We start from the raw sequence: 25635 nt of genomic DNA on the forward strand, positions 1-25635 counted from the left end.
AAGGAAGTCTAAAGCTTGCCTTCGAAACAGCACCTGTTCACAAAATAGGTTGGAAAGAAAAAAGGTCAAAGCTATTGTACCAACGATGTAAACCTGTCTTATTCAGGAGAATCATGCTTACACATTCGGAATTGGTCAATGGGATCCTTTATTGTAGTGAGTTTAAGGACGTTGGTTGTACTTCTAGATTTTAAGAGTTGTTATGACAGTTCTTATTTGTGTTTTGTTCAGTTCTTGGCCAGATCTGATGATCTGTGTCTCTAAATAAAAGACTACTCTAGGGGCACCTGGATGGCTCAGTCAGTTAAACATCCGACTTTTGATTTCAGACTGAGTCGTGAGATCGAGCCCTGCGTCCGGGCTCTGCGCTGAGCCTGTGGAGCCTGATTGAGATTCTCTCTCTTCCTCTCCCTCTGCCCCTACCGCCTCCCTCTCTCTACCTTAAAAACAAAACAAAACAAAACAAAAACTATATTGGTTGAATTGCTGAGAATTCATCTGAACAGGTATTAGTGCAAGAATGAATTCCATTGGGAATCTTTAAATAAATCCTGTAGTGTGGCAGTAAGAGAAGTATACATAATTTTTTTTCAAAAGGAAATCAGGGTTTAGACAAACCTAAAGTTCATGATATGATTAAAACAAGTCATACGAAAATGCGTACTTTAGGGTGTAATTAAATATGAAGAGTCTAAGATGGTAATGGTAGTTGTATGAAATTCTCAGTGGAACAACTCTAAATACCAGCTTTTTGACAAGAAAAGCACCATGAAAAAAGAAAAAAAAAAAAAGCCAGAATCAAACTATAGTCTTTAAAAATCCACAGCAGCCATGACCTTTACTGTGAAAGCTTAACTGCACGTTCCTTATCAATCAAAACTAAATTAAAATGAACTAAGAGAAAGCACATACATTAAGCTTTGCAAAATTGTGAAATTAATATTCCAGCTATGTCACCTTCGCCTGCATCGGGATTGAGCAAGGGGGAAAGAGAAAGAGAGATCAATTCCACGAGTTTTGGAGAATGTCAGAGTAAGGATCTGCTGAACACTTTTATTCCTCCATTATTATTCATACTGTTTGATGTTGCCATTGGTCCCAGGCAGGGGCGGGGGCGGGGGGTGTGCTGGGGAAAAACTCGGAAAAGGGAGGGAAGAAAGAGAACTGCTATGAACAGAAGCATTATGGCGCTCTTGTTGACCAAGCACAGACCAAAGACAGGATGACATAAAAAGCGATGGGCACATTGTATCTAAGTCTGGAAATTTGTGTCTAGTAGTAATGGAGACACCAGGAGGTTTCTCTGCAAACCTGGTGATTCCATTCTTTGTAATTATCAAAGGAAGTCTTTTGACTGCTTTATTGAGTTGTCCCTGGCATTACCAAAGGATGTAACTGCTGACATTGTCCCCTCTGCAAGGGCTTTAAAAAGGAAGAAGACTGGACAAAGTGTTCTTAGTTCTTTTTGATTCAGTCTTACTCAAAAAAAAAAAAAAAGGTGATATTAATATCAGAAAGATAATTCTTCCCTGCTCCATTCTCGTAAAATCTGCCTGAAATAAAGAAGAGAATAAAGCATTTTTGGGGAGTGGTCTAGAAACGTCGGTGCCCCTGGGAAGAAGTGGCCGCAGAGAACACAAAAGAGAGAAATCCTGTAATTCTGTAACATGGTTCCCTGCTGCTTTATCACCTATGTTATATATTTGGGTACGTGGAATTTGGTGGAAGAATATAATGGTTAAAATGCCAACGTCAAGGTGCCAGAAGACTTTCTTTGTAACATGTCTGTGTTGGTGTATCGTGTTTGTGTCTGTGTTTTCCTAGCTCATCATTGGCATCTTCAACATCCTTGGTGTCCTTGGGCATCTTCCTTTTCAACAGGAAGCTCTTTAAATCAATTTGCCGTTTCCCCATTGATTCTCAGAACAAATGCTATTTTCCTATGGACTAAACTGAATGATAAGCCTACATCTTTTGGCCACAAACACCCATACCATGACACTGGATGCCTAAATGAGCGACTGAAGGCAGAAACCTGCTACCTTTGATGTCACTGTAGCATGGGCAAGTGTCCTTGTGTTAAATGATACTGAGAAAAATGGGTAGAGGCTGGAAGTCTCTGCAGAGATCCTTCCCTTGTTTGCAAAGGGCTCAGCAGACTTAAGGCAGATTCAAGGCAGACTCTGCCAGGAACCTAGAGCTGGCCGGAAAGCACCCGTGGTCTATTTTGGAAATAATCCTCCTGCTTGAGTGAACCCAAGACAGAGTCCCAACCTGATTTAATTTGTTGTTTCAGTGAGGCTATTAGAGCAAATACCCTGTAGCTAGCTACTTGAACAGAAAGAAAATATCGTTACCTTAGTGTGCTCAAGAAAATATCATTCTCAAATTGTGTTTAGGGGAGTCCTATGATGTAGTTTAACTGCACGTTCTGTGGAGCCTTGCAGCTTAGCCTGTGCAATTATAATAAAAAAATGCATTGGGCATAAAGCACCGTGTAAAGCCTGCGTCATTAAGATAGCTCAGGCAAAAATATTGGATTCAGACTTCTCTGATTTGTACTTACCTGTTCGTTTAGTTTCTTCTCTCTTGGCGTATTCATACACCGTACATTTGAAGGTAGTGGGTGAGTCACTCTTGTCAACTTGAAATCTAAACAACCGCCTTCTTCTTCCCTACCTTACTGTACAAAATTGAAGAAGATGAGAACTAAACTCTTAGGCCTACACACTCCTTCAATTCTGAACCCAATTAATTAAATAAACCAGAAAGTATGTAGAACAGTATTTGAAAATCTCCTTTAGGATTCACTGCCACTAAGCCATTTTTTTTCTTTAAATAAAGATTTTCTTTAAAAAAATAAAATTAAATAAATAAATAAAAGCCATTTTAAAGATCATAAAACACTCTCTCGTATACGTTAAAATACTAAAGAAGAATTAAATAGAAATAACTTTTTTAGGGGCGCCTGGGTGGCTCAGTCGTTAAGCGTCTGCCTTCAGCTCAGGTCATGATCCCAGGGTCCTGGGATCGAGCTCCGCATCGGGCTCCCTGCTCGGCAGGAAGCCTGCTTCTCCCTCTCCCACTCCCCCTGCTTGTGCTCTCTCTCTCGCTGTATCTCTCTCTGTCAAATAAATAAATAAAATCTTTAAAAAATAATAAAATAAATAACTTTTTTATTACCTTAGTTAAATAAGAGAGTGATACATAGGACAATTTCAGGTAAATTTCAGGTATAGTGAACATGATCTTACAGAAATGGTTTTTCTTCTAATAAATGAGGTTTTTATTTTAAAGCTCAGGACATTACTAAGAGTAAAATATCAAGTTACTGGATAATAAGTTAATACTTACAATTTTAAAATATGATAGGCAAAATCTGGAGCAAAGCAGTCATTCCAGTGATAAAGTAAGAAAATACGGAAAATTGACACTGAACGTTTTTGTAGTCACCATTCGTATTGAGAATATGGAAGGCTGGCTCCTTTTTGGTAATATGACTGAAATTATAATAAACTTTGAAAACTGGAAATATTAGGATGCCCAAGAGTAACTTTTGGCAAAAATGATCTAACAAAATCAAATTATTGGTTTGCCAATCTTGATTACTCTAAGGGAGAAAAAAGTGACATTTTTTAAAAAACTGAAAACTCTTTAACTCAAGCTGTTTTCTTTCATCCTCTACTTGGTATAACATCAGATGTGTTATCAGGGCTTCTAAATCCTCAGAGCAAGCTTCTGTTTCCATGGTCACTGTGACTCAGCATGAGCTCCCTCCTGAGACGTGGGCACCCACTTTGTGGTCCAGCACATGATGATTTTAATTTACTTAATTTTTCTGGCAACAATACCAAGGACAGTGGTCAACACCGACTTCTGGCTTAGTCCGGGATAATGGCTGGGGCTTGATTAGGAATTATCAAACAGTGATGAGTCCTTTGAAAAAACTTAGGGCCCGGTGACTGGTCCTACTGTTTGTTTCTGCATAGTGTCCTCTGTTATTTTATCCATCCAGATTATTTTGCTTCCTTCTCTGTTGGAATGCTGTCATCTGCTCAGGCACCATCAGGATTGCTCCTCTGTGTTCACCTTAACGGTATGATTCCTTTTAGCAGAGAAATCACCTCCCGCTTCCTTCTTTCTTCTCCACAGTTCCAGACTACCAAGAACAGGACATCTTCCTCTGGAGAAAAGAGACTGGATTTGGATTTAGGATTCTGGGTGGAAATGAACCAGGGGAACCTGTGAGTCTCTTGCCTACCTCTTCCCCCAGTGCTGTTTTCTAAGATATCAAAGCAAATTAGCAGCAGTGGCAACTTACCAAGATTTGAGTCCAGCCATGTGCAACACAGACTGTTTCATTTCAAGTAGTGGGGGTTATTCGCTGGGTTTTGCGGAGCTCCTTTTGTCTTGACGAAGAAGAGACTCATTCCCTTCTTTCAAGTTTGTATTCATGTTTATAAAAAGTGGCAGCTCCAGCACCTGGAGCTCCGCGTCAAAAGAAAATGAAAACAAAAAGCAAAATAATAGGCATCAGCTAATGAAACAATGTCGCGATCCTTCCGGCCAAATCTGTTAAATCGGCCAGCAGGGAGTGGGCTTTGTATATAGCTGGTGTACAGAGAGCACGTGACAAGACATGAAAGATCAGGGGAGGTAGGACCGCTGTCTTTACACAAGTAGAAAAAGAGCCCTGGACAAGAGTCAGGCGACCTCGAACCTCCCTGGTCTTCAGTTCCCGCCTCACCTTTAGAACAGATTTGTATAACACCCTAAGAATGTTTTCAAAGGAGAAAAGAGAACTAAAGATAAATACTGTTAACTTCTCTTAATAAAAAATAACTATTTATTGAGCACTTACTATGTGCCACACCCCATCCTAATGGCTTATAACATACATTTTCTCATTTCTCCATCAAATCCCAGAATTTATCCCCATTTTTCAAATTATCAAAGACACAGAAGGGTTAATTCACTTGCCCAAGATCATAGCACTAGTAAGTAGAGGGACTGAAAGGGTCTGACTTCAGGGTCCACATTCTTAATCACTCTTTTGTCAAAGTTCTTTGTAAACTGTAAATACCATCTAAAGGTAGTTACAGCATTTTTTATTTAGTGAGGAGGCAAGGAAAGCACAAATAATTTCGCTAAGGTTTAATGAACTGTAAATGTAACAAGACACTAAATATAAAGACTGCTCTGCATGCAGCTGCTAAAAGTACAGAAATGGGATGTCAAACCAGACTTTGCATGATTCATTGCCTCATTGAGCAGTATTTTTTGTGCCTTCCCTATTGCTAGGCATGGTGCTGGACCTTTAATGAAAATTAGGATTACTATTATAATTTGCAGTTTCCTGGAAGGAGGGTTCTGAGGTAAACAGAGAAGGAGAAAAGATTTTGCCAATGAAGGAGTAAAGTGATGTATTTCTTCTGCAAAGGGGAAAAAGTGAGTCCTCACCAGACCCCAGATTAAAGGTCAAGAAACCAAGCAAGAAATAGTTACTTTCGGGATGCCTGGCTGGCTCAGTCAGAAGAACATGCAACTCTTGTTCTCAGGGTCGTGAGTTAGAGCCACACATTAGGTGTAGAGATTACTTTAAAAAAAAAAGAAAAAGAAAAAGAAATAGTTGCTTTTCCACCATTTAAGAATTACTGTAGCACCTATCACAATGGCCTGATAACCTGGTGGGTGCTCAGTAAATGTCTATGGCACAGATGCAGACATGAATGAATGAATTAAATTGTTTTCAGAAATGTGAAGGCCATCAGTATAATAGTAAACCAAAAGGTCAACGTTTCATCCATAATCCAATTACTCAACAGATTTATATCGGTCACATTGTACCACTGGGTGCTGCTGATACGGACGGCCGTCTGAGGTCTGGGGATGAATTAATCTGTGTGGATGGGACACCGGTAATCGGAAAATCACACCAGCTCGTGGTCCAACTTATGCAACAAGCTGCCAAGCAAGGCCACGTCAACCTCACGGTGCGGCGTAAAGTGGTGTTTGCAGGTATGTTTTTCATTTATCCCTTTAGACAGTGCTTTGTCACTTTATGCACAGAAAAGGCCCCCTTCCTGTGTCTGCCTCCTCAAGCATCTATTTTAGCAAATCTTTGCAAATGTGATTAAGCTCAGACTTTCCAGATGGTTTCCTTCTCTCAACTCCAGCAAAACTACTGTCATTCAACAGTACTTTAATGTGCCATTCATGCATGTTCAGCAAAACCTTCTAGAAGAGGACTAGTTGAATATATACTCCCTCTCCTCATCTCCCTGCCAACCAGAACTTAGTCACCTCTTCACTTGATGTTAATTCTCAACAAAAGAGGTCATTATAAAAGGCAGGAACGCTGTAGCTTCAAGGTACAAGAACAAAAATTAGTTTTGTGCCGCCAAATAAGCTCATAAAAAAGTTAGTGATGCCTTACTCTGTTGCTGCTTGTCATAGGTAAGAAGCCAAGGTTTGTTTGCTCTGTAAGAAAGTTGTAGAGCTGGCCAGTTCTTGGCCATCGTTGACTTCTTTCTCCTGCCTGTAAGCTTTAAAGTACTTGAGTTCTCAAAACATACAAACCCTTTCCGGCTCAACTCAAATAAAACCTTCCCTGTGAAACCCTCAGAAATTCCCTCCTTCTTCCAACTCCCTTCCAATTCTGGCATTCCTCCCTTGCCATTTTTGTGAATCGTGGTTTACTTTTGTATCAGAATCTGCCATTTTGAGACGGCTCGTTGTGTAACTGTCTCCTTCCCATTCACTCGCCAACGTCCTGAAAGCACACACCACATGGGATGTTCACTGTGTCTACAGCCCCCACCTTGAAATAGTCAAGACAGAATGCAGAAAAAGCAGATTGTTATATCCCTTGAATTACTGAAGAAATATGAAATGAAATCTCTTTTCTTCAACACTTTAATATTTGTGAAACAGATACTTACCAAATGAAATTAACTGGCCCTTTGTTTAAAAAAAAAATTGTATAACTCACTTATATGGATTATATAATTAATTAATTATAGAATTAAGATATCAGATTCCAGTGTGAGACTCGTACCTTACTGAAGCTGTGGAAAACGGTGTTAATCAGTCATGGATTATGCCCAGAGAGCTCACTGATGGCCTCAGAATATTTCTTAAAATGGGACTCAGTCAGTTAGAAATAGCTTTTGAGATGGGTTGAAAACGTTTGATTTCACTGACCCAAATAAAAATAAGAGAGCAATGTGATTTTTGTTTGTTCCAGATTTATTTTTTAAATATTAAATATTTGGGGGTTTTAGCTCTGAGTCAAAGACATGTTAAATCTATAAGAGACATTAGACCGAGTGCAATAAGCTGGTCACAAAAGGGCAAACATGGTATGAATCCACTTATATGACAGACCAAGAGTAGTCAGATTCATAGAGACAGAAAGCGGAATGGTGGTTGCCAGGGGCTGGGTGAGCGAAAAGTGGTTCATTAGTGTTTAATAGGTACAGAGCTTCAATTTTGGAAGACGAAGAGGTTCTGGAGATGGATGGTGGTGATGGTTGCACGTTGCTGTGATTGGACTTAATGCCACTGAACTACACACTTAAAAATGGTTAAGATGGTAAATTTGATAGTATATATATTTTACCACAATAAAAAGGCCTATATGAAGGGAGAACTTCAAGAATAAATGTCTTACGCAAAACCCGAACACGCATTTTGTTTGTAGCATCAAACCTGGGTCACTCCTGCTTATTATTTGGCAACTTTGGTGTGCTTTATCCTGTCACCTGCCGAAGCAATAAAACTGGAGCTCTGAGGAAGGCTGACATACCCAGGAGTGTGATCAGAGTAGACAATGACATCCGGAAAGTAGGAAGAGAAACTAAGTATACCTCTGACGGGTGTTGTCAAGGATCCCACAATAGGGTAACTTGAGTGGTAAAGTCAACGTGCACAGTCCGGCCTGATGGAAAAAGGGAAAGCAACGCTGCTTGGCAAGCTGAGCAGAAGTGTGACTCTTGAGGGTAATGACAAGGTGAACGTGCGCTCAGGTCTCTGCTGTAAAAGTGGGGGTCCTTGTGGGTGCGGACCACACCTGCGCTTCTGCTCACGTCCCTGTGATTCGTGCGCGGGAGGCAGTTCAGAGGGCCCCTCTTGCAGCTGCCTGGAGCCTGAGAGCGGATGCCCATATTCAGTAGGCCTTTGTCCCCCGGGTGTCACCTGTGGGCTCCTGGCAGGAGCTGCGGGACAGGAGCTACGTGCGGGACGAGGGGCTGGGCTCTCGCTGCACACTGTGGCGGCGGGGGGGGCGGGGGCAGAGCAGGGGGGTGGCTGAGCCGGGCCTCCGTCTCTCTCTCTCTCTCCCTCTCTCTCTCTCTCCTGCAGCCCCCAAAGCCGAGAACGAGGTGCCGTCGCCCGCCTCCTCCCATCACAGTAGCAACCAGCCGGCGTCGCTGACCGAGGAGAAGCGCACCCCGCAGGGCAGCCAGAACTCCCTGAACACGGTGAGCTCGGGCAGCGGCAGCACCAGCGGGATCGGCAGCGGCGGCGGCGGCGGCGGCAGCGGCGTGGTCAGCGCTGCCCTGCAGCCCTACGATGTGGAGATCCGGCGCGGCGAGAACGAGGGCTTCGGCTTCGTCATTGTGTCCTCGGTGAGCAGGCCCGAGGCTGGCACGACCTTCGGTGAGTGCCCCGTCCGCCCCCCCGCACCTTCCCGGGACACCGGGGGCGAGCGTGCTGGGTTGCAAGGGCGAGATGGCCAGATTCTCAGTAACGGAAATGCCTTCATGCTTTTCGCGGCGGGTCATTAAAGCCTTAATTGGGGATGGAGTGTGTGTGCGGTGGCTTTTCCCTTCCTGAAGGTTGGATTTTTTTTCTTTTAACCTTTCAGCTTCCATTCAGAATGCGTGTTCACATGCACACAACTTCCAGCATAAATGGAATTTGCATGAAATTTGATTAGCGACCCCTTGACAGTGTAGAGTGAGCAGTCCTTGGCAAAGGATGCCTTTGTGAGGTCCTGAGTAGGGTATCGTGAAGAGCAGAAGCCTCACCAGGTGGAGGAGGTTTTGGAGTAAGCTTATGGTGGTAAAAATGCCTAGGAAACAATACAAGTGTAAAGAGTAAACAATCATGTGAAGTGCCTGGTCCAGTTTATCTGTGTCCTTTCTCTACTCTAACCCCATCGGAAATTTTTAAATGTTAAATAATATTTTTACCATTGTCTGCTTAAGAATCTAGTTAAGATCTGAGTTCAGAGCCATTTGTCTTCACGGCCCTTGAATCCCAGCAGGGCTGATTGTCCCGTCTCATCCGAATGTTGGGGGTTTCAGCAGAGTGTGGAGAAACCCAATTGTCACCCTCTCAGAAGGTTAACTGATGGGTGTACTAGCAGAGACAAACAGGACCCACATGATTCCAAGAACCTAGTAATCTGTGAATCTATTTCCTGTTAGAATGGATTATAAAAATATACTCCAAAAATCATCCATCTTCTTCGTTAGATTAAAAAGTCACCTGTTAATCCCCCAAGCACATTTGTTCATTAATACGGAATAGGATGGGAGATGGGGAAGGGCTATGCAGGCTTTGAAATTTACGCATTTCTATCCCCACATGACTTGTCCAAAAGAGTCTAATGACCTGTGGCCCAGGTCACTGCTGGCTAAGATCAGGCGAGGTGCTCCATCCCTTCAGCTTTCTGATCCGGTAGAACTCCCTTTACCTTTGTACGTTGCTTCCTGCTAAAGCCATTTCCCCTGAGGTCTGTTCCTTAGGAGACTGAGTCAGTCAGGTCTATGCATGTGTGGCTGCAGTAACAAATGCCCGTTACTAACAGTGCTTTTGGGAGCTACATTAATAAAGTTATCACAGCATGTCATGAATGGATGACTGGACGCCAAGGCAAGGTTTTTGGGGTTTTGTTTGTAAGTTGATTTGGGGGACTTTTCTACTTAATTTAAAAATCTAAAGAAAGGCAAAGGGAGGAAGAATTCCCATTGCTTTCTTCAGATCTACAATTTGATTGTCCCCATGCACCTCCTGATGTTCTCAGGATTTCGGAATTGTCAGTTTCACTTTTTACAATGAGATAGATATGTCAGGTGGGAGGCTATGTGTTATTTAATGAATACTGAATGTCTTCTCACAATTTGGTCTTTGATTGTTTTCCTCTGGCTCTTCTTACAATAAACAAATTCAACTTTCCCTAATACCTTGCATGAGACTTCTGTTTCCAACTGTGCAGAGCTTTCCTCACACCTGCTGTTTGATACCTTTCTCATGTGAGTTGTCCACGGAGAGGGGCTAAACTCAATCCGGACCTTGAAGTTGAGTATGGAAGCCTACCCAACCTGCCTTTTGGGTTCCAAGAGACCGTTTGCTTCCTTTTTAAAGATTCTGTGGCCTTGACCTTACATGCAATGATATACACTCAGGCAAATACGCCAAGATTCAAAGAAATTATAATGTCTTTCCCCTCACATTTTATCCTCAAGGTCCAAATTATGACAGAAGCGCCTACTCAGTTTCAGCGTCTCCCACGTTCATTTTATCACCCTTTCCAAAAGGCGACTCACCTGCCTAACTAGCTTCCACAGTCCTCAGAAAGATGAATTCTCAGAATAGGTAAATACGCATTTAGCTGCAGACCGTATGTCAGGACTCAAAGCCAATCTCCCACCCCTTTCTAGAAGTTAGCAGTACTCATGGTCATGACATGGGGGGCGGGTGCCTCAAAGTGCACAAAAAGCTTTCCTCTTCACATGCACCTTTCCTGGTTTTCATATTGTAGATGTGCAGTAACTGATCATGAGGAAGGAAACGATCAAAGTTTCCAAAGGGTTGAGGAAGGATTTGAACCTGGCTTTGGATCACTGTTCTTAGCCTGAGTAGATGCCAGGTTTTCAGAGTCCTTTGAGAGGATTTTTTGTGAGGAAGGAGGATTTCAGAGTTAATGAGCCACCAGGGCCCTACCCTGAAAGCATAGGCAATAGGCTGAATCAGGAAAAGGTCATAAAAGGAAAAATAGGGGTCAAGGTTGGGTGGCTTTGTTCGCCCCCGTCTTGTAATTATGCCTTTTTCCTAAAGCTTTCATCATTCTGGGGAGAAGGCAGCAAGACTAAGTGCTTGTTCATTAGGTGTTTTCAGAGGGAATTTTGGTGGTAGCAGACTCTCCCGCCTCACCAGACGCCTAGTGATTCTTTTTTCTGGAGAAAGAACAAAACATTGGCAGAAGCTTGAACAGCATCTGGCAAAAATGAAGGGATGCGAACATAGAATGTGGAAGAACATCCACCCCAGCTCTGAGCTTCACATTTGCAGACCCAAAATAAGCCAACAGCGAGTTATTTTGGGGCTGTTGAGAACCTCTGAAGTTGCTAGCTATCACAAATTGTGTCAGCGATCGAAGGAAGGAAGCTGGGGTTTTCCCCACGTTTGGAAGGGGGGCAGGGAGCGCAGCGAGGAGCAGCACCCCCCTCCCCCACAGGCCCTGAGTGTTGCCAATGTTTTGACCATCGGCACAGAGCTCTCCTTTAATAACATTTGCTTAATGCTTTACTTAATTAACACTTAACCTTCTCTTTCCCTTTTCAACCCTTTTTCTCCTCCCTTCGCTATATTCCCACGTAACTAAAAAAAAAAAACAAAAAACCTCAATATCAAAGCAGGCAATGCATGTGTGGCTATGCCTCACAAAATAGGTCGGATTATTGAGGGGAGTCCTGCTGACCGATGTGGCAAGCTGAAAGTGGGAGACCGGATCCTGGCAGTGAATGGATGTTCCATCACCAACAAGTCCCATTCAGACATTGTCAACCTAATCAAGGAAGCAGGAAACACAGTTACCCTCCGCATCATTCCTGGGGATGGTAAAGTATAACTCTTGTGTCTCTCATTCTCTCTTGAGCTCTTCCTGGGCCTCTCTTTCTTTCTCTGTCTCCCTCTCATCAGGATCCATGTCACTGAAGAGTGTTGATTTAGAGGCAGGCTTACCCATCCCTAACTGAGCATACCCATCCTGTGGTTGTAAGCCATCGTTACTAACCCTTACCTCCCCCCTCCCCTTTACGTAATCCTCTTTCCCTGTGACCCTGTCTTGCTGCAGATACAAACATTACAGAAAATCTTAACTTTCCCCATTTTATTTTGGTTTTGGTACCCTTGTCCTTACAATGATAGAGTGGTTTGAATACAGGTGGTATAAGATCCTCTGATGTTCTAGCTGGAAATGATGATTATTTTTTTTTAATCGCTAAAATTTAACTGTATGTTGGGTGCCTGGCTGGCTCAGTCAGTAGAGCATGCGACTCTTGATCTCAGGGTTGTGCGTTCAAGCCTTACCTTGGGTATGGAGCCTACTTAAAATAAAATTAAATTAAGTTAATAAAATAAAATTTTTAAACTAAAATTTAACTATGATATGGTAACATCACAAAACCTACATAATGACAATTCAGAGCCAATACTTTTTTTTTTTTTTTTTCAGAATAAGTGAATATATGAAAGGTTTTTGTTGAATAAGAGATCCTTAGGGTTTGTGCTTACTTGGTTTGTCTAATTTTTGCATGTGGATGGAGAAAGAATAAAACCTCTTTTTTGATAGGTTATATCTACATTAAACTAGGTCTAGTCTTGTTTGTTAGTTTGCTTGATTATTTGATTGGTTAAATTCAAATCTTGTTTCTTTTACACCATTGGTGATTCTGCCCCCTAGGGGACATTTGGCCTTGTCTGGGGTGGGTGCTAATGGCATTTAGTAGGTAAAGGCCAGGGATGCTTCCAAACCTCCTACAGTATACAGGATAGCCCCCCACAGTGTAAAGTTATACAGCAGAAAATATCAATATTCATTATTCATATCTTTTTTAAGATTTATTTATTTTAGAGGGAGCGAGTGCAAGAGTGCATGGGAGGAGCAAGGGTCCGAAGGAGAGGGAGAGAGAGAATCTCAAGTACACTGCGCTGAGCACGGAGCTAAAACAGGAGTCGATCTCACAATCTTGAGATCATGACCTGAGCCAAAATAAAGAGCTGATGCTTAACTGAGTGAGCCACCCAAGTGCCCCACTCATTATTCATATTTAATAAAAGTGAAGTTGATACACTGATGTCACGAAGTATAGATTCTTCAGAGAATTAAGTCCTGAATACTGACTTCATGTTAAGCAGACTTTGCCTTCAGGAGGAAAGCGATACTTGTCTCACATGTTTCAATGTCTTTTTTGTTTAACTATACATGTTATAAAATAAAATACGTATTCTCGAAGTCAGTATTTCTCAGGAAGAAAATGTGGTTTAACGAGATAGTGTGATAAAAATTCTATGTCCTTGGGGCGCCTGGGTGGCTGAGTCAGTTAGATGTCTGCCTTCGGCTCAGGTCATGATCCCGGAGTCCTGGGATGGAGCCCCGCATCAGGCTCCCTGCTCAGCAGGGAGTCGGCGCCTCCCTCTCCCTCTGCTCCTCCCCCTCGCTCGTGCTTGCTCTGTGTCTCCCTCAAATAAATAAATAAAATCTTTAAAAAAAAAATTTCTATGTGCTTGATCTGTAAAATAGAAAATCAGAGATTTTATCTGGAAGTAATTCACCAAATGAATATTTTTTATAATTGTTAGAAAGTGATCCCTGTTAGTTTCAAATTCAAGTGGTATAAACTGTGCCTCTCAGAAAAAAAATAAATCGTAAACCAAACAATAAATACTTGAAAATTGTCGGTTCCAAAACCAGAGAATTTTCTCTGAGCCAAAAATACCCCATACCAAATGTGGAGGAAAAAAGAGCTCCTTGATTGCTGGTCTACTTCACCCTGCCTCAGATGCATGGTTAGTAATTTACCATGTGGTTTGGAGTCCATTCCACCAGCTCACCACTCTGGAAGGCAAATTACAATTTAGGAATGTGATCACAGGATGATAGAACATAGGTTCCTAATGGAAAGGATGAAGGAAGCCAGAAAAATTAAGTGAGAAGTGGTTGAGAGAGCCAAACGTGGTACATAAATTTAGACACATCTATCTACATGCTGTAAAGAGATTTCAAAAAACTAATCCAGAAGAAGGCAACACATGCACTGACTTGCTATGTCTATATTGGTCAGTCTTAATGTGGGAAGGATAATGTCCAAAGATGGAAGGAAGGAAAGAATGTATTCCTTGAGGGGAAGGGTTTAGAAAAAGAGTTTGAAATCAGGAAAGATACAAATATGCAGAATCCAACTTATGCTACCATGCACATACTAGGTATTGACTTAATAAAGTGCAATGGAAAAGTTTTAGAAAATCTGAACACCAAAATATGCAGTGCAAGGTGAATTACCCAGTAGCAGTTGTCAATAAAAAGGCAATTTTTAAACTTCAGTACTTAGAAAATATAAAATTCAGGTAGACATATCACATACTCTCTTGGCTAGAAGAAAGTAAACACGACAGCTGATTCAATGTAGTTGAGGACCGATGTGCTGCCCAGGATATGATTTCATCCCAAGGTACTGCAGTAGTTCATTGCCATGATAATAAAACTGTTCATCAATTACTTTGTAAATTTCGGAATCCAGGTAAAGGAAATCACTTCTGACAGAGGGTGAATTTCTGATGCTCATCTTTTTAGTGGGGCCAAAAATGGCCATCTTGGAAATTAAAATTGAGGCAGGGGAGTCGGATTTCTGGAGAGCTGCTGGAACAATCCAAGAGAAGTTTGCAAACACCTAGAAGACAGAGTGGCCATTAATGAAGGTCTGATGAAGAGAGACACATGGCAGATCACTTGCTCTCTGCGAAGGTGTGTTAGACGTGGAGAACTGTAGAATAAAAGGGAGTGTGTGTTAGGGACCTCTGCTCTCCTTCAAACCTTTCACACGAATGGTTAATTCATCAGGTAGCCCAAAGACAGTGTTTGTGTTGTGGTCCTTGCGAGGAGACTGAAGTTCTTAGAAACCCATGTTATCCAGAGTACTGTTTTCAGAAACCCTAGGAGGCACTTCAAGGAGATGGGAAAACGCGCTCTTTTTTGGGCAGTGCTCAGAACCCACTCAGGATCCACTTCTCTCCCTAGCTCCTGCTGCCTGATTCTTTTTTCTTGTCATTGCTCACCTGGTACTTTCTCCAACTTACTTATCTCTGTACTTTCCCTAACTCTGCTTCTCCATTTTTCTGTGCCCTCCCTGGCTCCCCATTAGCTCCCTTCAACCAAGACCAGGAAACATGACTTTCCTTTATGTGGCTTACTCTGTTCCTAGAAGGCCTGCCTTCACAGATCTTGGACAGGCCTCGATCAGGGGGTCCTCTCCATCTCTGCTTTTACTATCTTTGGGACTAGAGTGGGAGGTGCATTGGGGGCAGAACATTTTCTCCCATGAGATGTGGGCAAAGCATAATAAATACGTAAGGGCAGCACAGAAAGGCCCAGAGAATAGCCAAACATACTGAATCTGAACTTGAAATTTAACAAGTCAGACACACATGTTTCCTACCACTTGCCTTCTATAGAAATAGTCTGTGAAATCTGGGTGGGAATGAGACTTCAATCAGACAAGGCAGACCCTTGGCTTATTCAGACTGACACAGAACCGTCAGTATGAATCAAGTTCTAGATAATGAAAATACTTATAAACTTAAAAATAAGTTACTTAAGTCTTAAATTTTTACTTCAGATCACTCTGATTCAAAGTATTTGTTATATGGTAGGTAAGGGCAACCCAGACATTGCTATTTCCTTGGCAAAGGCGTAGAATAGTATAAATATTTTAATAGAAGGCTCTGTGGATAGGATAGCTAGCAGAGGGATAGGGCAAAAGGAACAGGGTTGCAACCATAACACATTTTAAGTCTCCCAAAGTTTCGAATATTTATGGCATTCAAATTTTCAAACACTTCCTTTAGATATCTATTACATGTGTGTTTATGCATTCAAATATTTATGAAAGGAATGATTGTATCCTATGTTGATTTGTTTGGCTTTGTAGTGTGGATTCCGGAAGGGATGCTAAAGGTATTAACATGAGGGCTAGGTTGGAATTGTAATCACTTGCCACGGAGCTATTGAAACCCAGGGTAGAAGCTCCTGTCAGAAGTTAGTGCCCTGATTTAGCACCGCACAGTGACAGTACCTTGAGAGCCAGGATACGCTTTGCTTGAGACACGATTGCTATGGAAAGTGTAGTAATATCCATTTTCATTCCTCTGGGAGAGCTACAGTTGGTGTAAACACTGTTTAATAAAGGATGTAGGATACTTTCTGGAATTTATCATAAAAATAGCCAATCTGTCCACCTGTCTTTGAGTTTTAAAAGTCAAATACATTGACATTCATTCATAATACTGTGCTGGAGTAGGCTCTTTTATCAGGCCCTTGTTACATGAGGCAAGTTTTATTTTAGGATGAAGCTATAGATTTGTGATAATGGCCTTCATGTCTGTATTTGAAAAAGCTAGAGAGAATTTCAACACATAAAGTCTTGGTTTAATTCTAAATGAAGACTTAAAAGTTTAATAAAATAAGTATAACTTTATTGATATTTAAAAAGCATCCTGGAAATCCAGGGTATGCTGAAAATTATTTAAGTGCTTAGAAGATGGCTCACGAAATCTAGAGTCAAAGCAGGGTATTTTGCTTTTTAGTTAAGCTATGATAGTTGGTGGTATTTATGTAGTAAAATAAAGGCACTGCTTATTTGAAAGGAACACACCAATTAGAGATGATTTCCTTGATGCCAACACATAATTCCCTTGTAATAAGACTCTGGATGACTTTGGACATGTTACCTGCCTTTCCTTAGCCTAAATGTCTCCATCTGTAAAGTGGGAGAATAATTGCATCAATTTCATTGAGTTGTAAGAATTAAATAGTGCATGTGGAAATGCACTTAGCACAAAGCTTGGCACTTTGTGAATAATCAAGAAATGGTGGTTGTTCATAGATTAAGAAATACAGGGATAGGAGGAAAATTCAGTGAGCTCAAATAATCATTTGCATATAAATGTTAATTTTTTAAATGCTTAAAGTTAATCTTCAATCCAAAACAGATTTGCATGTAAATATGTAGAAAATAGCAAATGAAGGATAGGAGGCAGATCAATAAAAGAATTCTATTTATATGTGTATTGAGTGATTATCTGTCATATCTCATCAAATCATGGAAGCGCAGAAATTAAAAAAAAAAAAAAAAAACAACTGTTTCAGAATGAGATCTGATCTGCCTTGAAAAACCCTGGCTACCGAAAACACACAAGAACTCGAAAGGGGAACTTCTGCACAATTCAGTAATTATAATCACTTTAATTACAAGGAAACGTTCTTTTTGGTATCCTGATTATGATTTCCCCATGGCCCGAACAATCTTATGATTTCCCAGAGAGTCTCTATAAAATTAATTACAATGAGCAATATGAATTTTTTTTAAAGGACCAATACATGGGTTGATGAAACTTCTGGTGAATCGTATCGATAGGCAGTGCAGTCTCTTAGTCCGTTGTTCTGACACAGTGGGTGTACTTTATGGAAAATCACATAGATTTATCACCTTGGTTGTGCCAGTTAACTACACTCACAAAAATGTACTAATAATATGGTTTTAATATTGTGATAACAGTAATCAGCACGTGCTCCCAATAAAAAATGTGCTAATCATCTTTTGTATGGTTTTTATGTGCCAGGCACTATCCCAAACACTTTGCTCTGAGATAATCTTTACATGAATTTTCTTAGATACACCTGTTGTCCCGCATGTACAAAAGAGAAAACTGATGCGTAGAAAGTTTTAGTGACTTTGCGTAAGTCCCAGCCAGGCAATTGCAGAGCTGGGGGGTGCACATAGCCAGACATTCTGAGCCTGGAATCTGACCTCCTAATAGGACTTTATGCTAAGCTGCCTCCCGTAAAGCCTGAGAAGCACCACCTCCCCAGCCCAGGGGTTGCAAGGTATATTGGCATAGTAAAGGCTCTGAGGACGCTCAGAGGTAAAACAAAATACAGACACACAAAAACACTTCCCTCTGTTTCACGCATTATTTCTCATCCTTAATTGACCACAGGTTCCTTTCCCTCAGAATCTGTAGGTTTAAACAGACAATGGGAAACTTGTCCTAAAAGATGAATTGGATTCACTTTACAGTTTACTTGATCTAGGTACATTTTCTTATTAAACTTGTGCCTTAGCTCTCAGCATCATGGGCTTTATAGGTGGAATACAGACTTTTAAAATCATAATTCCAACTTTCTCATTTTGCAGAGTTTAAGTTCCCATGATAATAAGTCAAAAGTAGAAGTGGTAGTAAGGGCCATAGCTACAATAAAGGTGTATTGGGTGCTTACTGTATGTCAGGTACTCTACTAAGCTTTCCATATACTTTTTTCTTTTGTTTTGTTTTTTTATTATGTTATGTTAATCACCATATATTACATCATTAGTTTTTGATGTAGTGTTCCATGACCCAGTGTTCCATGTAGTATGTGCCCTCTTTAATACCCATCACCAGGCTAACCCATCCCCCCACCCCCCAAGCTTTTCATATACTTTTATCAAAGAGCAGAGTTACGTTATCATCCCCTTCTATCAGATGAGGGAAATAAGGCATACAGCTAATGAGTAGGGGAAGGGGGATTGGATCTCAAGCCTGTGATTTTAACTGTGTAATGAAATAAAATAATAGGAAGCCAGACCCAAGCTGAATTAATATCCTTAGGAAATTAAAATGCGAGACAGACCACAAGTAATTGGGATTTCTGGGATGTCCTGTCACCCAGGACTACAGTGGAGAAGAGATGTAGTCCAGGTATCCCAGGTGGGACTACTTAACACATTTTCGCACAGAAACTTTGTTATACATTATGGATGGATATATGTAATCTGCAAGCATTAGGATGCCTACTATGAACCACAGGACTCCTAGAAACTTGTAGACTTCATTGCACACTATGAATTAAATAGGCATTCATAGGCTAATCTTAGAAGCTAATGACCACATTTAGTATTTTCTTGATGAGAAAATGTATGCCAAGTTCCAAATAGTCAACCTAAAAAATAAGTATTAAAAGAGCAACTTCCTCATAGCTGCTTGTTATCTGCCTTGATCTTAATGGAGAAATAATTAGTAAGAGACTATATAACCATTACTAGATAAGTGATTACATTTTAATATATGCATGTTGGTATGCCATCTATAGGGCATGCTCATTACATTAGGGTGGCTTCATGATTTATACAACTTACATTTACAAACTCTGGCTCTAACTAATGCAAGTTTAGAAATTAATCTTTCGTCAGTGATACCAGAGGAGATCTGTGAAGAACTCCATATTTTCAGTTGTTCTTCATTAAAAGCAACGGGGAAGAAGGTAGATGTTGTGTGTGCATGTAGTTAACAAGATGTTAGCACACTTCTGATTTTAATATTCATCTGAGGAAATAAAGCAGACTCACTAGATATTGCTGGTAAATTGCAGGAAACATTAGCCTGTAACATTCTGGGAGAAGAGCAGCGCCCGTGTGCAATGTTTTGATGGGACTGCCATTTTTTAAGTGTCAGGGAGGGAGGGAGAGGGGGACAGACACCTCCCTTGGCTACAGTTCTAGAGTAGCATGTTGTGGGGCAAACTCTTTAGTTCATCTGTGGGGATATCATTTGGGAGGAGGGTAATGGGGTCATACACGCCTCATATCACAGAAGATCTTAGAATGGTTCTTTTAAGTCTTCATTGTTTAGAAGTTCGTGTCAGAACTGCTTCAAACAGTGACAGAGAAACTAGACTTGTCATCCACATATGGCACTTTTGCATCCCTCCCGGTTTGATGCTCTCTTCTCCGGGGCCCTCATTCTGTTACGCTCTGTCTCTCCCTACAGAGTCTTCGAATGCAACTTTGCTGACCAATGCAGAGAAGATAGCCACCATCACCACCACACATACCCCTTCTCAGCAAGGGGCCCAGGAGACCAGGTCAGACAGAGCTTTCGTTGCTTTTGTTAGGTTTAAGGGAAGAAATGAACTCCTGGCCTGATGATAATCGTCCTTGATTTTTTTTTTTTTTTCTATATCCCCATGGTTTGCTTTTACATTTATTTCTCTCACTTTGGCAGGAATACCACCAAACCAAAGCCAGAATCTCAGTTTGAGTTCAAAGCACCCCAGGCAATACAGGTGAGGGCCATTCTTCTTGTTTCTCTGTTTGCTTTGTACATTTCCTTCCAACTTTCTGAAGCTGGTTTTATGAGATATCTTTTATAAGATACCCTCAATTAAAATAACCTTTTGTGAAAGGATGTACTAAATATGTACTCACATTTAGTTGTCTAGGAAATGACATTTTATTTTACTACCTTTGAAAAATACTCCTAGATATCCTTTTTAGGTGGGAAAAAACAAACAAAATTAAAAAAACCGTAATTGTCTCAGGGACTGGCCATCAGAGAAAGAGCAAAATCGCTAATACCTATTCACAGTATTCATAACTATGTTTATGCCAAGAAAATGTCTCTTTTGGTTAAGGTGTTTCTCAGCCTTGTGAATTTCAGGTGAGACCCATAGAGCTAACTGCCCATCCCACAGGGTAGTAATAGGGGATGCACAAACGTGCATGTGAAGCAAATATGGGAAAAGCAAATATGGTTGAGCAGGTTCATTTTGACTGGCCTTCTTAGAGCCTTCAGCAATCCATTCATGCTTCTCAGCCAGGGTAGCAGCCACTCCCCAGATGTGAGGAGGTCGTTGTTGGTGTCCTAGTGATAGACACTGCTGCCGTTTTCCAGGCGTGGGGCACGGAGGCTGAACATCCAGCACTGTGCAGGATGGTATCGTGTAATGACTTTCCCTGCCACGAATATGATTTGTGGCCTCCCTGATTAAATTTTAATATATGCATGTTGGGGTGCAGGCTATAGGCACTCTCATGAATGTTTTCAAATTCTGCATCTGCAAACTTCTAAGATGAATGAATATTAATAAACAATTGAGAATCACCAGGAGAAGGATAGAGACCATGCCTTTTTGTCAAATCACCATGACAGAGAATATTTGGGAAGAGGTGGGAAGAAATATGGGCAGATACACGCTCACCCCCAAATGATTACATTTTGGTTTTTTTAAATAGGAGCAAGATTTTTACACTGTGGAACTGGAAAGAGGAGCCAAGGGATTTGGCTTTAGTCTTCGAGGGGGCCGAGAATATAACATGGACCTCTATGTTTTGCGCTTAGCAGAGGATGGTCCAGCAGAAAGGTGTGGAAAGATGAGGGTAAGTAGGAAGAGGGGTCTGGACAAATAAGTCATCTGCAGCGACTTTTTGACATTACGCAGCTAGAACCTTCTTGTTCCTGAGAACTGCGTTTTCTACTGTTTTCAGGACACTCTAAATGCATGACTCCCACCCTAGCGTAAATCTCTCCCTAAAGCATAGTTGGTGGTAGCTGCTCAAGTTAGGTGAGCCCTTTTAACTCTTCAGGGTGGAATGAAGGATTGAAATGACTTATAAATTTACTGAAATAAATACTTTCTCAACCCCAGTCCCATAGTTCTTATACTTAATCTCATAAGGCAGGCACATCACTTCACAGGAAATCCTAGGTATACCAGGATGCTTACAGAGCAGGGAAGGTGTGTAGTCCTGTAGGTTCTGGGTGGTGAGCTCCATTCAGTCTCCAGCTAGTCACCAGCTGTGTTACCCGAGCCTCAGGAGCAGGTCAGCTCTGCCTCAGCAAAGGACCAGCAGCTCCATGGCATGAATATTCCCAGTTGCTCTGTAGTAGTTGAAGTTGCAAATTTCAAATATACAAGTGCCAAAAAGATCACTTTGTTCTGTTTAGATATCTAATATCTGTTACTGTGCATTATGTCACTTTCCTGGGGGGGATCAGGTGGTTTAAAAAAAAATCATGTCATTATAGAGAGGTCACTTAGATTGAGGCATATGCACAGGGAGCAATTTGCTACAAATGAAAAAAAATCAAGACAGCCAGATCAAGAAAGGAAAACACATGGAATTGGTCCAGAGCAAAGAGGGGAAAAAAGTGACCAAGGGTAGGGAACTTAATATTTGTACATAAGGCATAATATTGCTTTTTAAGTTTTTTCAGATTGAATTTTTTTAAAAAGATTTATCTATCTATCTATTTATTGAGAGAGAAAGAGCTGGGGAGAAGCAGAGGGAGAGAATCTCAAGCAGACTCTCTGCTGAGCACGGAGCCCGACACAGGGCTTGAGTCCCGTGACCCTGAGATCATGACCTGAGCTGAAATCGAGAGTCAGACACTTAATCAACTGAGCCACCCAGGCCCCCCCAGATTGAATTTTTAATGAGTGGGGTTTTTTTTAACTGAGAAAGTAGACCATGAAAATGGCTATAGAAAATTAGTGAAAAATGGGACATATTTTAAAATATAGTTTCCAAAGTCAAACCGTATTACCAATTCTTGTATATTCTTTTATGCATATATATGTACAGTTTGTGCACATAGGAATAGAGACACTGTATATGGCTTTTGTGTAAATTTTAAATACATGAGGTATGCTTTTCCATGTCCTTGCTTACTGAAAAAAGTTTCTGATTGAACGAACTATCGTTATCATGCTATTTTGTAGTCTGTATAGTTCACAAGACACATTTACTTGTATTATCCAATTTGGTCCTCACATCTTGGTAGGGATGGGTTGTTAACATCCCCTTTTATGGATGAGAAAGTGAGTTCCAGGAAGTTAAAGGATTTGAGCAAGATCAGTTAGCTAATAAGTGACAGAACTCAAATTTAAGGCTTTAATCTCCAAAGCCAGTGCTTTTCCTCTTCTGCCTTCTAGAAAATAAGCTCCATGAGAGTATTTTATCTCCAGTGCCTATAATAGTAGCTGACACATAGTAAATGCCACATCTGTGTATCAGTCAGGGTTGTGGTCTCATCAGAAAGCTCACCCGGGGAGGGACACCTGGGTGGCTCAGTCAGTTGGACGTCTGCCTTCGGCTCGGGTCGTGATCCCGGGGTTCTGGGATCGAGTCCCGCGTCGGGCTCCTTGCTCGGCGGGGAGCCTGTTCTCCCTCTGCCTGCTCTTCCCCCTGCTCATTCTCTCTCTCTCTCTCTCTCTCTCTGACAAATAAATAAAATCTTAAAAAAAAAAAAAAAGGAAAGCTCACCCAGGGAAGCATTTGCTTCTAAGCTCACTCACAGGGTCGTTGACAGGATTCATTGCCTCTTGGGCTGTTGGCCCTAGCTCTCCCTCATTTTCTTATTGTGAACTCTGTGGGGCAGCTCACCACATGCATCAGAGTGAACAAATGAGACAATAAAAGAGGGGCACATAAGACAGAAGCCAGAATTATTTTGTAACCTTATCTTTGAGCTGACATCCCTTCCCATTTGCCAGAAGCAGGTCACTAATTCCAGCCCACATTTGAAGGGAAGGAGATTACACAGGATATGAATATAGGGAGGAGAGGATTGATGGGGTGGGGGAGGCATCCTAGAAACTGCCTACCACATCTTCTTTTCCTGAACAATTAATACTCCCTTTACTGCTTCATTTTTTTTCCCTTAGCACTTACACTTTCCAACATACACGTATGTCTCTAATTTTCTTGTTAATTGTCTTCCATTAGCATGTCATCTCCATGAGGGCAAGAATTTCTTTTGTTTCCTTACCTGCTGAATCCTAAGCAACAAGAGATTTTTCTGGAATATACTCAATAAATATTTAGTAAATCACTCAATGAAAGAACTTCAAAGCATAAAGCACCTTGATAGCTGGTCAGACCCTTTGTGACATTCTCACTCTCGTCTCTTGCTTTGGCAGATTGGTGATGAAATTTTAGAGATCAATGGCGAGACCACAAAAAACATGAAGCATTCTCGGGCTATAGAACTGATTAAGAATGGCGGCCGCAGGGTGCGTCTGTTTCTGAAGCGGGGAGACGGCTCGGTACCAGAATATGGTGGGTCAAACTATGAAAACCTTCCTTCCTTCCCTGGCATGACTCCATGAATTTGTCTCCAGAACTGCAGCAGGAAAGTCTTTTTGTTTTTCCCCTATTCACCAGTGTCTCACCAGCCTTTCGCACCATGTGATTATTTGCCTCGCTTGTTCTGAAATCTCTACACATTTCATCCTTTTGCTTGCTTATGTGGACCGGGGCGTGGCCTAAGACAAGATCTCGATAGCCCCCTTTCTGATAAGCAGAGAGAACGTATTGTCTAGTCCAAGAGTGAAGGAATGTTTGTTGGAACTGTGCCAAACTGTTTCTCAGATCCAATTGTTAGCACAAACTGACTATACTCCTTTTCAGAAGCAGGAAAGCAGGTTTCCTGAATGATATGTTGAGGCATAATTCTCCTTTATTATTTTCTTTTTTTGATTACTTGATGTTTTTACTTAAGAGGTGTGAAATTTTTGAGATGATTTGGGGGCCTTGCTCACCTCCTTTATGCGCTGTATACGACACTTCTGCATATCCCCCTTGCTGGTCCCTATCCCCAGTCAGACCACCTGAGCCCACTACTATAAGACAAACAAAACTGTTGATATATTAGCCATATGTTTTTAGATGAAAAAGGATGAAATAGATTCCCAGTGCTCATCATGAGGGAAACATGTTACTATACCTTTCCTATGGGGAAAGCCACGTTATACATAAGAGTTCCTTTGTCATATGTGTAGACATGATTTGAATAAACAGCAATGATCTTTACCTAGCGTAGTCTTCTGATGGCAAAATATTGTATACTAAATGATTATGTCCTATTTATTTGAGAGTCTTGTTTAAAATTAAAAAAGAAAAAAAAAAAAAAAGCTATGCCCTAGATGTAGGGCTTTTCTTCCCAACCAAAGGTCTACAGAAGTTTCTATAGAAACTGTGATTGAATGGTCCCCATATACGTTGGTCCCCTTTATTAGGGATTGATCTGTTATCACCCTCTTTTCTGAAAGTCATTCTGCACAATTCCCAGTTGCATTTTGGACTTGATGAGATCCTTAATTCAGATGCAGCTCGAAGAGAAGGATAACCCCTTTAAAGGACAGCCTTCCCAGGTGTTGGACACTCATATACAGGTGTAAAATACAAGGGGCCCGAGGTGGGGGGAGGGGGGCTGTCAGATGAGGCCCCTGTAGACACAGCCAACCACAGGGGAGGAATTTTGACGTTGAGACGCCACAGCTGTGCACTGTACTGAATCCCTGACCATAGGTGTATCAATGCTACTGAAACTGTAACATTGTCTCCCTTTTCTGTCTCCCCTATGCTTCTGTTGGATGTGATATTTCATTTGAGAATCATCGTCAGTAACCTGTGTACCTTCTCAAAACCTGTGTCTGTTGCACTGAGGATGAAAATCCAGCACTAACAAATGTTCTTTGGGCTAAAAATAAAGATCCTTTAAAAATACTCGTTTTTTCCAAGAAGGCTTGAACATGCCAGAGTTGTGCTGCTGTAATGTCTCCATGTGTCCCTTGGACTGAATCTCTCTAATTCTATCGATCAGAGTCACAAATGGGTTATAATATGTTAAGTTCCAATATTTTTCTGACTTGATTGGAACCTGCTTCTCCGTGAGGCTATTTTTGTAATGAGTTTTTTGTACTTAATTTAACTGCCGCGGTCTTCAGGGGTGGGGGAGGGCGGGAACTTTGGTCCTTTGTTTGTTTATTGTTAATGCTCTTCTAGGCCAGCTTGTCATTGTTCCAGTTGT

At 41.3% G+C, this 25635-nt stretch overlaps 1 protein-coding gene across 13 annotated transcripts in view; it reads left to right on the forward strand.

Moving 5' to 3' along the window:
- MAGI1 (membrane associated guanylate kinase, WW and PDZ domain containing 1) overlaps window positions 1-25635 on the forward strand; it is a 618082-nt gene that overhangs the window by 586488 nt on the left and 5959 nt on the right. For 4 of the 13 annotated variants that reach the window (XM_045862018.3, XM_064594028.1, XM_064594031.1 and 1 more), the window contains 9 exons: window positions 949-1032; window positions 4153-4244; window positions 5826-6018; window positions 8362-8658; window positions 11643-11846; window positions 19813-19906; window positions 20047-20107; window positions 21057-21200; window positions 23744-23882. In XM_045862018.3, coding sequence (XP_045717974.1) covers window positions 949-1032; window positions 4153-4244; window positions 5826-6018; window positions 8362-8658; window positions 11643-11846; window positions 19813-19906; window positions 20047-20107; window positions 21057-21200; window positions 23744-23882 — 1308 coding nt within the window. Of the gene's footprint in view, window positions 1-948; window positions 1033-4152; window positions 4245-5825; window positions 6019-8361; window positions 8659-11642; window positions 11847-19812; window positions 19907-20046; window positions 20108-21056; window positions 21201-23743; window positions 25513-25635 lie in introns of those variants that run through there. The other 9 variants (XM_064594036.1, XM_064594052.1, XM_064594039.1 and 6 more) reach the window with 6 other exon arrangements.

Source organism: Mirounga angustirostris, unplaced genomic scaffold (assembly GCF_029215605.1).
Source record: "Mirounga angustirostris isolate CCGP_5_RB_7025 unplaced genomic scaffold, mMirAng1.0.hap1 SCAF_1, whole genome shotgun sequence".
NCBI lineage: Eukaryota > Metazoa > Chordata > Mammalia > Carnivora > Phocidae > Mirounga > Mirounga angustirostris.